The 13,705-nt window shown below is 35.8% G+C and overlaps 1 protein-coding gene across 1 annotated transcript in view; it reads right to left on the bottom strand.

Moving 5' to 3' along the window:
* The window catches only part of VPS13B (vacuolar protein sorting 13 homolog B), a 439,495-nt gene that overhangs the window by 60,485 nt on the left and 365,305 nt on the right, over positions 1–13,705 (bottom strand). Inside the window, exon 40 of the mRNA XM_065668694.1 lies at positions 2,462–2,658. Within this exon, the coding sequence (XP_065524766.1) occupies positions 2,462–2,658 (197 nt within the window). The remainder of the gene's footprint in view (positions 1–2,461; positions 2,659–13,705) is intronic.

The raw sequence follows: 13,705 nt of genomic DNA, 5'->3' as shown, positions 1-13,705 counted from the left end.
ACCACAAGATTCGGATCATGACATCTTTGCATATTCCTATATTCATTACTGGTTGATATACTTCAGCCTGCCACCTACTGCTGAACGTATCAGCTGGATCTACATCTTCTCACAAACCCTGTTGTTTTCCTGTCACATGAGCCACATAAATTTCATACTTTATAACTGATGCTAGGAATCAGTAATAAAGTAGTTAAAACACAAGGGACCAGCTCTCTGCTATTAATAATTAGCATATCATAGAGGTTACCACAAAAAAAACCACCTCTGCAGAATCTGAAGGAAAAAATATCCTCGAGGAGCAGCTGCATGCATATGGCAGCTGCCAGTCTGACCCAAAATGCAAGATCAAACTGAGAAAATAAACTTCAACAAATCTAAGCATTTTTGTATTTTACAATTAATAGTGAATTAAATTTGCTAATCAATCACACAGTTACAGCATGTAATTAATGTCAAATCATCATGAGTGTGCAGGATAACAAAGATCCTCTCACTTGCAGATCCCTCAGCCTTGAAGTTCCCTAGTCTAACACTCAGCACTAGCTTTGAGCATGGCTCCTTGTGGCTCTTCTCACAAGTCTGTACCATCTCATGTTAAAGTCTGCTTCAGGAACAAGCCTAGCATTGAAATTTACCATGACATAAGGTAGTCTCTCCTAAAACCAAAAAAGTTCGGCATTTTTGGCCAAGTAGACTCCAGAATACATTTTAGGGTTCTTGGTCACAAGAAAATATCCAAACTGTTAGCAGTATGTTTGTTTGATGAAGCCAAAGTTTCAGCAAAGTCACTGCCAGCACAGACTTCCTATCTGCTACTAGGGGTCTAGAAAAGTTGTCTTTCTCTGTGGGTCCACAGCATCTGTCACCACCTCCTAACAAGGCTTTCCTTTAATAGAACGTGATCCTTTGGGGCTTAACTGCTACCTTAAACTTGTTTTGTAGCTGTAACTATATGCATTTCAGTGTTTGTGAAGAGTTTCAAAATCTCCAGCTCAGTGACATGTGACTGGCATGACCTTCTTGAAGACACAGCCAGTGTCTTCAAGGAAGCAACAGCGTGCCTCAAGCACCATAGGTCAAAGCTTCATCTCTGAGGTTTTCTGACCTGTTAAGTTTCTCTGAGAAAAATCACCTCAGACTGGTCACAGAACCATAGAATCACTTTGGTTGGAAGTGACCTTAAATATCATCTAGTTCTAAGCCCCCTGCCATGGACAGGGACACCTTTCTGAACAATCTCAATTCATTAGATTATCGGATCTCCCTGCATGCAGTGATGAACCCTATTTGAGCAGAAAACAGTAAACACAATTAAACTGCCAAAATTTTGATGAAAAAAAAATCTACTAAATTTCACTACTTCATTTTCAGTTCCCACCGAGTTCACATTTCCGTGGTGTTAAGCTGACCAGGAAGGCAATTTTGCCAAGGTCCCACATTCAGAGGAATTAACCTTGTCTAAAACACTTAACTTCTCAATGATGAAACTGCATTCTTTCACAATTAACATCAAGAAATCATTTCCAACCTGATACTATTAATGGAAACCAGATGTTCATTTTTCTTCACTGATTTCGTTAGAAATGTTCATATTTCCTGATTTCTCTGATTTCTGTAGCTTCACATAACATATATGTTGGATGCCACACACTCATTCGAGCATGTGTTCATACACAGGCAGCAAAAATCAGCAAATACCAATGATTCAACAGGGTCATTCTGGGCTTTCTGCTCTAGCTATACAATATTAAGGAGATCTTTGAAAGCAATTCTATTGCTGTTTGTGTAGAGAACTTCTAGTCATTCCTTCTCACTTTACATATTAACCAAAACTGGATGAATGCAAACAGAGTATTTATAATTGTACATTGTTTCCAGCTGTAAACATAATGAAAAATGGATCCCAGTGTTTGGAAACACTGATTAATTTTCTTACTGTTAGCATTATAAGCAAGCTTTGTAAATAATAATGCAATGCTCTTGAAGTACACAAGTTTTGTTTAATATATTTAAAATAGTCACTTGGCTTATTTTACTCATTGACTTGCACTGAGGACAAATTAAAGGTGATGTATGGGGAGTACAACGAAGAAGAATGTTTACTATTATGTTATACAATGGATTGTGCCTCATCCTTCTTTTGTTAACTAGCTAATTTTACCACATCGTGCAGCTAAGAGGTTTCAGTATATGGCCTGTTTGTCTTCATTCTACAGTAATCCTTGTATTCAGAAAACGGAAGAATGTAATGCTGCCAGGCTGCATATAAATGTAAGAGAGCTCTTTTTGTGCATAATCCATACCCTTGCATGAAGATGAACTACAAGTCTGAGGGTCATTTAAGACCAGCTACTCTTACCGCATATGAAAACAATATCTTATTTCCTAAGTCTCTTTAAAAAGATCTCTCAAGAGTGTAGCATTAGATTTCTGGTTTTCTCTCCTCCTTTAAAATTACCTTTGGTCATCAGCCATATTCTGACTGCTATTCAGGACAATCCTCCACAGGTCGGAGGCTATGAGCTCTTTCTGATCATTCACAAGGTTGATACTTGGTAGCTGTAGTTCACAGACTTTGCTTTCTGACAGACTGAATTCCCGGAATGCAACAAATGATTTCTGAAGCTCATCCCAATACTCCAAGCTGCAAGGAATCTGTGATAAAAGGGAGAAGGCATAATTACTTTATTCTTGATCACAAATATAATGGGATTTACTGTACACACTGAAAGTGTTTTTTAGTTTATTTAGTAAACTAAATAAAAGCTGTCATATAGAAAATCAGAATTTTAACCACTACTCAGATTCTGTGCTATCTTTACTTAAAATGTTTTTACAACATCACTGCAGTATAATGCTTTAAACTTTCTCTTGCTAGGCACAGAAATAACCATTTGTTCCACAGTAACCAATAATCAAGACAACTAAACTGATAGTTATTTATATTTTGCAGCTAAAAAATTCATCAGATGTGATCACATTATGGTATCAAGGCAAACTATTTTGAGAACCCAAATCCAATAAATACATAGTAGCTTTGGTTTAATTACATCCCTTATTTTTAAATCTGTATATAAGCCACTTGGATTATTTCTGCATGTATCACTGGACCTGGAGAGAATGTTATTAGAGATATTTCTAAAGACAGCAGAAAATCTTCATAAAATCTTCATTTTAAAAGGTTGTGTCTTAGGCCTCCTTTTTTTCTTCTTTAATTTTTTCTTCAATAATAGCATGAAAATGAATGGAAGTATGAATTTAAAAGAAATGCAAACTCAGTAAGATATGAAGATTTTGGAATTAAGATATAGAAATCCAGTTACGGCATTTGCACATGCTCAAGAAATAATAAAAATCAAGCTGACATAAAGCAAATAGTAAAAAAAAAGTGCTATTACTTTTTTTGTATCCCTTTGTGTCTGTGTATAGATGTACATATATAAATAACCAGGAAAGAAAGTAAGAATGTGGTAGAGTTGCAAGAAAATCTCGGCACAGCTAGAAGAAAGAGCTCTGTAAGTACTCCTCCTTGCTACTCAGTAAGGACTATAAAGCACTTGAAGGCGAAAGCAGGCTGATTAATTAACAGGAATGAAGGTTAAGAAGGAAAATTCAGGGAGCTCAGTGGTTCAAGCTGGGGAGGGCAAGGGAACATAAATAATCACCAAAGAATTCTGGAGGAATTAACATGTGGAACCACAGAGCCTGAAACAGGGATTTTTACTACATGTGTCAAGTCACAATGGTAACTGAAGACTGCAAAAAGCAACTACAATCACTAACATTTTTTAGTTCAGGATGGAGGAAAATCAACCAAACAAAAAAAGTGCCTGATAACTGCCTGCAAAACTCTGATGCCAGTAATGTATATAACAGAGAGGAGCATAGCAATATCAGTCAGGAGTGCTGATTTAATTTCAAAGACTACAGTCTGAGAAAAAGGAATTATTTTAACATCAAAAAGCACACATCATAGAATCATAGAATCATAGAATAGTTAGGGTTGAAAGGACCTTAAAATCATCTAGTTCCAACCCCCCTGCCATGGGCAGGGACACCTCACACTAAACCATCCCACACAAGGCTTCATCCAACCTGGCCTTGAACACTGCCAGGGATGGAGTATTCACATATACATAAAGATAGCAACACATTTGTTTATAAGCTGCATATTCAATTGGAAATGGTGAAGATATGCAAATGTCAGCTGGAAACTTGTGAGGCAGTATGACAATGCCTGGAAAAAGCAAATGCCATTCTGAGACATGTCATGTGAGATACTTCCAAAAGCAAGACGCAAATAAGAATTAACTCGTGTAAGACATCAGTGGGGCCTCATCTGGGATATCACACACATTTCCAATTCTTCCTGTTAAAAGTGCATTAACTCACACTGGGATCTGTGCAGAATTGAGGACCAAGTGAAGGAAAACAAATGGAACATGATTTTTCTACCCAGAAACCTCAGGAGAGAAATAGTTAATGGCAGAAAAACACCGTAGAAATATGGATCAAAACAGAGCTGCTCTATGAATAAAGTGTAAGGCTAGAAACCCAAAAAGAAACAGGGAGGTTCAAGGACAGCCTTTGTGCCTGTGACAGCTGCTTTTAAAAGCTTGATCTGATAATAAGCTGAAGACAGTAAAAATCACTGGAAGAAGGCTGGGCTTGATGACCCAGAAAACATCCTTCTTGGTTCTGTTAACTAAGAGAACCATGCTAAATCTACAACAGTGCTGTGCAGCAATATGAAATATTATATTATTGTGTTTGTAGTCATAGTCTTTTTTGCTCTTTGTGTCACTATAGTTTTAGATTTCAATACTTCTCAGTACTGAATTATTTTAATGTTTAATGCCTGTGGACAAACACTCAAGACCACAATACCACAGCAATGTTCCTACCCTTCAATTACAGATGTATCCAAGGAATTCCCCTATGTTAACTGTGAACACATAAACAGCAACTTCCATCATTTGCTATCTTTCAGACTACATTGCGAAGTCATTCACACTCACATACTTCTTTTTTAAACCTCTACAGCCTACATCTGATTTTATTTAAAATATTGCAATACTTAGCATATTTCCTATCTGAATAATTTCTTATAAAAGGTTGCAGGCTTTCCTGGTTGTACAGGTACTTCTACATATAGCAGTGTGTATTTCTGCTTATTTTTAAATCTCAGTCCTTAAAATACCTCGAGATTCTTTTGGAATCTGATTCAATATATTTGAATAGTTGGCTTGATTTTGTGCCTCCTATTGCCTATCAACAGCCAAGTTATCTTCTCCTGTCAATGAGTAACACGTGTGCAACAGAAGTCCAATGAAGCTATCCCATTATTTAGGATATTTCTTTTAAATTACACCTCAAACAAAACTTCCTTTGTTTTAACATGCAAGTCTCCTTAATGTGAATCTCACAAAATTGGATTAGAATGGCAAGTAGCAGACACTGAATAAGAGACTAAGCAAGGTGATGAATTCTATTCCCAGTAAGATCAATGATCTGGAAGAACAAGTTAAGGAGCACAATAAAGGAATTTCGTTAAGGAGCACTACAATAGGAAAAACATAAAACTATCAGTAAGGCCATTCATCTCTCTTTATAAATACATATCTAAATATATACATATATATATGTATGTATGTGTGTATATATATATATATTTTTTTTTTTCCTAAGAAAAGTAGGTACTTCAATATTCCTGCCACTTAGGAACTTCAGGGTAACCTCATAAGCGAATTATGAAGAATTTGGAAAGGCACAGGAATGACTGCTGTAACTCAGCAGTATGAGTAGCCAGAAAGACCATATCACCTAACAGTTAAAGGAGGCTGCTAACCACGTTGAAAAGATTATTCCTCTTTATTTTTGCCCACTGATTTTGTCCTCTGTTGTAACATGTCAAGAAATCAACCACAGCTAGAGACAGCATGTTTCGAGATGCCTTCTGCACATTAGAAGTAAAAGGTCAAAGACATGCTTTATGTGATAGCCTATACAAAATATAGCTCATGCTTTGGGATTGTCTAAACTGTAAACTTTCTAGTTTTAAGCTTGCAAAAGACTTGGTTGACTTAGTCTTTGATTCCTACATATCTAGCTTTATTTGTTCTATGGGGTTTATTACTAATGCCTGATCTGGATAAGTTTAAGGAAAGATGGTAGCTCTGGGCAATATTAGCTGCCAAAAACAATAGTTGTGAAAGCCTGTAAATGGGCTATAATGCCAAAACTGAGTCATAGGCAGTGGGAATAAGTGAATTAGCTGCAACAAAAAATTCCCCACATGTAGAATTAAATATGGTGCTTTTACCTTTAAATATTTTAATAAGCCTAAGCTATAATTCAGACAATTGTTATCTGTTAGAAAATGTGAGCGCTAGCACTGCCCCTATAAAACTGAACACTAACAAAGCATAGCTAACCACAAACTTCGCTGCCAAAACCCAAGCATGTTTCTTCAACAGACACTTCTCCAAAGCTTTTTATTTTCTTTCCTAGTTCTCGAAGAAAGTTTTAATCGCAAGGATTTTATTCACCTGTAAAACGCAGACAGAACTGAACAGTCCCTGTCACTTACATGTGCATAAAATTGTTATTTAACTCAGATTTAACCAAGAATCTCCTAGTTTAATTTTGCAAGAAAACCATACGCTATGACACAAACGTTTGTTTAGAAGGATGATTACGGCAACAGAGAGCATAACAGCAGTCAAATGCTTTTTTTTTTTTTCCAGCAGCATTAAAGACACCGAAGCAGAAGTCAAAAGCTACATGAAAACAGCCTGAACACTAAGTACTTATAACAAAAACTGTTAATAAAGAAATACATTTAAAGCAAAGCAGAGGTTTTGAAAGTTCCTCCTTTTTCTCTTTACTGATGTCAGCTATAGACATGGAGATCTGATAATTGATGGCACTGTTCTGATGAAGAATGGAAATGGTGTATTAACAAACTCTGATAGGAAGGAAAGCAGTTTCCTCCAAGTGACAGTTTCAGTCCTGCCCCCTGCCAGTACAAGACACAAAGAAACCACTCAGCTGAAGCAGTTGTCTTGGGGCAGATATCTTTTGAATTAGGAGTGTGTGGCTTCCTGTTCCCTAAAAATTTCTTGTTTTGTCCTATTTTATGGAAAAAAAAATTCATATATACTACATTAATATAGACATTACGAGAATCACGTTTGTGGACCCACATCAACTACAAATAGAAACTATCTCAACCTGAGCAGAGCTGAAACCATTATCATATCAATTTCACAAAAAAAGAAACATCCCAAACCAAAAAGAAACTCAAAAACGCTCTTAAAAACCTGTATCCCTCAAGAAATTTCCCATGTTTGTCAACCTATTAGCAAGTCATTGTTAATAACCAACTGAAGTATGACCATTAATGCACTGCGATGTGATAGATCATGCTTTTTCTTATTCTTCATATAATGTTTACATATTACCTGTACCAGAATCAATTACGTCCTTTTTGGAAACCAGGGGTCAAGAAATGCTGCAGAATCTGTTAATGCTATGTTACATTATCAATATTTTTATCCATGTGTTGTACACTCTATTGACTACATGGATACTCCTTGTCCCTTCATAAAGTTATGTGTAATAATAAAACACAATGGGAGACAAATGCCTGTTGATCCATATGTACTTTTTAAAGGCTTTCATAATCACAACATGCTTCCAGATTTTCCCATGTCCTGATGTTATCCTCCCAGCTTTAGAATACTTTGCTAATTTGGATTTTAAAAGCTTTGGGTACACGCCACTTATCACAGGTATGTTTCTATACCTAAGCTCTCCAGCTGAGCTGAGGGCCAATACTAGTGCACTTCCACAAGATGTTATGTTACCATAAATGATAAATACCTATTATTCCCTATACATATTGTCATAATGCTAACAAATCTCAGATAGAGATATCACTGCCATTTGTGATAGAAATAATTAAAATATCTTAGTTTCTCAGCTAATCCCATCTTTTCCACAGACATCTTTTTCACCTCTAGAAAAAAGCTACAGCCATGCGCCTACTGCTTTGAGGTTGCTGAATTATGGCTATATAAAAGTATTATTGCTTTATTACTTAAACACCGGAACATATAATTTTTAAATCAATATGAATATGGACTTTTAACTACACATGTGTAGATCTTTTAGGCTGCAAAGTACATTTTGTCCAACTGAGAAAGAAAGATATTAACAGCTGGGTTGCAGAATATGCTTAATGTTGTTTTCAGTGATGCTTCCCTTTGATTCATGTTTTTTCCTATAAAATAAGCTTTCACAGAATAAACGTTCATTTCTTGAATCTCAGTCCCTCAGATCGTGGGCGCTTCCTCTTGGAAATGAAGTTATTCTTGTTCCAGAAACAACTACTGTACAAGAAAATGCACACAGAAGGCAGGAAGCGTGTGTGTGTTTTATCTCCTCCAAGCAGGGCCACCTAAGTGAATGAAAGGCAGAATACAGTACAAACTAGCACTTTGTGTAGGACACCAACCCATGCTGAGATTTTAACTCCAGCTTCCTGAGCATGAGTAAACTGATTGCTCTGTCATAAAGCTATTCTGTTATTAGGATATTTTACTGTTTTAGGGCCAACTGCCTTAAAAATACAATTCTCCCCTTAGGTGAACAGTAGTAGTAGGAAATAAAAAGCTTTATCCAGATTTTTATTAGGGAAAAAAATCTGGCAACAACTACCAAGAACTTTACTTTTAAATTTGATTTGGAAGTATTATTTATATAAAATAGCAAAATAAATATATTTTCCTGTAGAAAAATGTATTACAGAGAAATGAAAAAGAAAATCAATATTCAATGGAATAAAACCTCTTTAATATGCCTGTTCACACAACACACACAGTCCAATCTGACCAGTGGAACAACAGTTTGAACAACTGTACACGCTCAACATCCATGTTCCTGTTTATCTTATGTGACTGACATTGTGAAATCGTGCTACAAACCGAACTGCCCGTTGGATAACATTTTTTTAGCCTTCCTCAGGGCTAAGATTGTATCATGTCAGTGTGCAAAACAGCCTCTCCTGGCACAGCTACAGACCACCAGTTTTCCCTTTTCATGAAGATCCAAATAAAATACCAAAAAAAGATGTAGTGGTTTACAGTGAGGTAAAAATTCAGCCGAGTATTAGTAGTATTAAGATTAGCGGTAGTAGTAGCATTAAAAACATTCTTGCTGTACAAAGAATTTGCTGTCCCCCCAGCTCAATCCCCTTTGTGTTTTTATTATGTTTTTCTGTACTTTGACACCATTTTGACTTGTTACATACTCGTATATTTTGGGCAGTTAAAGTTATTCCATGGTTCACTCTCAATTTTCACCACTCAGGAATAATCAGACACCGCCAATCTAAAAGTTTTTCAAAATTATCCAATATAATTTCTTCACTGAATTTGTTTGACTTCTCTTTGAATTTGATTAAGAAATTTTGTCTGAAAGCTAGAACATTAAAATTATAAATACTCACTTTAAGATCGAATATGCAATATCTGCTTAATTTATTTTTTTCCCTCTTCATATTGAGGTCTTTAGCTGAATAATGAAAATAACTACTATTTTGCTCATGAGTAACAACATGTACCTTAGCTCTTTCAACTCTATTTAACAAAATTATGTATGGTCCTATTAGCATTATTTATTTAATTTTATTTAAATTTACATCTATACTGCAATTTATAAAATACATATTAAATACTTATAATAAATGTGTGTAATAGATGTAAAAGAAAACTCCTGCCTTCTGAGAGAAACTGTTCTTTAAAAATACATAACTGCCTTTTAGCTTACTTTGGAAAAAAACTTCTATACATCTTCAACTAATAGAAGCTATAAAAAACCCTTTGTAATATTGGAACCAGTTGAGAAACCACAAGTATTCAAATGCAGGAAATCATGATTTTATAACATTTTAATGTGATCTACTCTTGGGAAACAAAGTTAACCAAGCCCTGTTTCTGTACAGGAAATATTCCACTGTACAGTTGTAATACATTGTGGTGAGGGGTACAGCTGCAATTTTTTCACCTGTAATGCCCCACTGGTATTGTGGCTTACTGAATTGCATCAAGATTGCCTTCCTGTCCGGAAAGCCCTCTAAGTACAAACAAGACTCTAAGCCCAGGTTTTATTTTCCCTTGGTATCAGAATATGGTAATTTAAGAGCCCTGAGAAATTCTTTTTAACCTTTTAGAAGAAATATGTAGCATTCTTTTATTAGGAATTATGTTCTTTGCCTTTTTAAAACAACATGTGACCAACTTATCAATTTATCAGGCTAGCAGGTTCAGAGCAAACGCAGGTGTGTATAGTAATGTAATCTGTCACAGATACTGGCTTTTTTCATTATGGAAAAATTACTCTAAACACACTAAAAGCTTTTGTTAAGAAAGCACAGAATAGCGCTATGCTACAATTGAGACTTCTGCAGGACATTTTAAACAGGAAAATGATACACTACTAAATGTCAAGCCCATATTTTTTGCTGTCATTCATCTCTCAAGATGAACTGAGTTTATGTGAAGATCATTTGCTTTTCTAATAGCAAAAGCAACGGTATTTAATTCAATTTATTAGTGTCAACTTATTGTTGCAAGTATTGAGAAACAAAAGTATACAGAGAAGAGATCTTTCTTATATTAGGGACTTACCTACTCCTTGCAATCTCCTTTTTCTCTGATACAGGAACAATCTGACAAGTTTTCTAAAGGCTTTAATTTTCTAAGCTTCAGTATTTATTATCAATGTATGCACTATGCACAATTTTCAGATAGAGGCTATTTTGACCACATATTCTCAGCACAGTAAAGCCTGATTCCTACAAGAAATGTCACAAGATCAGCGTACAGCAGGAAGGACTTGGGTTTGCAAAGTTTCATAAATCAGAGTTACAAAATCTGAAAAACTACAGAACACGAGGAGAGTGTAAATCTGTCATTAAGATAATCTGATGGTTTCGTCAGTCCTCTGGCACCCGGTAGAATTTTCACTGGCTCAGTAACCCCAAAGGGTAAATTTCAGTGTGATGCACAGGCAAATTATGCACAACTTCCATTAACATTCCCAACAAGTTACGCTTAACTCCCTGCAGACTGCACAGAAACTGCAGGACAAATGATACTGTCTCATCTTGATGCAGTGAACACTAAGATCACACAGCAAAATAATTAAGATTATACACACAAAATACAGTAACAAAATAGTAAAGTCTGAGATAATCCTACTCTCAGGCAAGGAAGTTCACAAATAATGTTTAAAGCTGGAATTTCTAAAGAGAACGGGCTCTGTTTCACCATCTGCTTAAGACTCATTGTGTAATACTGCAACTTTTTTAGCCCCTACTTCCTTCCTTGCAAGAAAATGAAGACAATGCTTATCATTAATAGTCAGAGTCTTAACTCTGGGAAACGTGCAGAACTCTGCACAGCATCACAAAACTTGCTAGCATCAGGCTACAAGCCGTCTTATACAGACCAGTTGTTTACATGATGACCTGCATCCATTTTGGATGGATGTAAACACTGTTTCTACTGACAGGAAAGCAGTTTCCTACCTTATAATTACAGGCATTTGTTACAGTTCCATTTTATCATCAGATATGCTCGCTAATTACACTGTACTGTTTCAAGCTTATTGCAACTCTTCACACAATAGAGCACTCATAGAAACTCCGTATGCAGTCTATGATTAGTAGGAGTAGGACTAGTACAGTCATTTTGAGTAACATCAAAAAGTAGAATTAACAAGAAACTGAAGTTTTAAAAAGCAGAATCCTAGTCAAAACACCAAATTTGCCTTTTGAGTAATCTATCACAGCTAGACAAATTATTTCACCATCCATCTAAAAAATCTGATTATTTGAAGACATTTACTGAACTTCATGGCAGAGAGCTAAAAATTTGCAAACTGAAAGGTTTATTGATAAGCATGGTTGAACTTTACAGCTTATTATCTAATAATACTATGAACTTAAATCAGTAACCTGTCACACACAAATCATCTGGATTTCCAAAATAGTTGTTGCTTTGGGAATGTAAGAAATAAATCAAACATGAATAAAATCTGTGGTTTCCCAAAAACCTCTTTTCCCAGACTCTCAAATGCCCAGCTGAACACTGTAGCCCCAACAGGGAATGAAAAGTAAAAAGGAAACAGAGCCAGCCAAAAATGAGGTATTCTCTGTTAAAAGGAAAAATGAATGTCTTTGACATTGATCATAATTCTTTTCCTGTTGACTGTCATGTCACATTCTTCCTGGAATAATGACTTACAGTAGGTTTAATGTCAGTCATTCTTAAGCTCATGCTTCCTTAAGCCACTGTTTAAACAACCACAAGGTGTTAGAAAATGACTGTTTATTGGCTGACAGTGTTGAAAAAATGAGAATCCAGACTACAGAGCTTGTCAATGCTTTATTTAAATAACCTAAGCATGTAAGGCAATGCAACAGACAATTCTTTGAATCCACATCTTTTGAAGTTGGAAATATTTTATGTTCTCTTACAAGGGATTTCACCATCTCAGCAAATGCTCTGAGTGAATTTTACCAGAGTGGTTTTATTTACCTAGTCTTTCCTGATTAAATCTCAGTTAAGCCCTTGCAACCTCAGAACTACACTCACTGCCCTGATTTTCTCCAGCAGACCTTGAGATTTGGTTAATTTAGTCACCACTTTTCTAAACCAGAAGTGCTCTGTTTATTAGGACACTATATAAAGAAGAAAAGACCTCAGCACATATTCATCTTTTCATTAGCTGTTATAATGCTGACTACGCTTGTGTGCATTAGGAATTCTAGCAGGTACACAAGGGAAACATCCTCAAATACAAAAACTTGTCAGGGTTATAGTTCAGTAGATAGTTTATTTTAACTTCATATGGAGAAATGAACAAATGTCATAGATTATCTTCCTTTTGTCTCATAAGCTTTAAGAGCTTGCATCTTTCACTGGATGACAATCCAGAAGAAAGAATTTTAAATCTCTGTTGGTGATGCAGCTTAAACAAATTGGAGAGCTCAGAATTTGGAGCATTACACATTATGTGATCACTTTGATTAGATAAATCTGCTTTTCCCCACCTTTAAAATCCATAACCACTTGTGTAAATGCTCATGTGACAACACATAGCTTTTTTTTTTGAGATATGGAGCAGTGCCAGCAATATCCTTTATTGGAAAGATACCTCTACAATGGATGGCAAACACTAAGCATCTCTGTAAAAAGTTCACGAGCCGAAAATAGGCCTTCGGCTGCACAGAAAATCATTTGCATGTCCTGTTCATCTGTCTGCACAGAATTCCCTGACGGTATAGAAATTGCTTTCCTATTTTGCTGAGGTCTCTCCTCTACCAACCCAAACTTGTCAACCTCATTCTTGGTAAAGATAAATGATATAAATATGTGGCTCAGATGAAATGAGAAAAGTAAACCAACATAGGCTAATCAGAGATGAAGGCAAATGTAAATCTGAGATTCTCAGACTGCAGGAAGACACGGGAAGAAACTAAGCGCATAATGCAAGTACAGTTTTAAGCCCCATGGCAAAGATACCCAACAGCATTTTCTTTGAGCTTAAACAACTAAATATAGCCAACTCCATATTGTATCTGTACGATTTTAAAGTCACCATATACTGTAAAAAACATATTTTGCTTGAAGGC

The sequence above is a fragment of the Lathamus discolor genome, chromosome 2 (assembly GCF_037157495.1).
Source record: "Lathamus discolor isolate bLatDis1 chromosome 2, bLatDis1.hap1, whole genome shotgun sequence".
NCBI lineage: Eukaryota > Metazoa > Chordata > Aves > Psittaciformes > Psittacidae > Lathamus > Lathamus discolor.
This window is presented reverse-complemented; position numbering and strand designations above follow the sequence as displayed.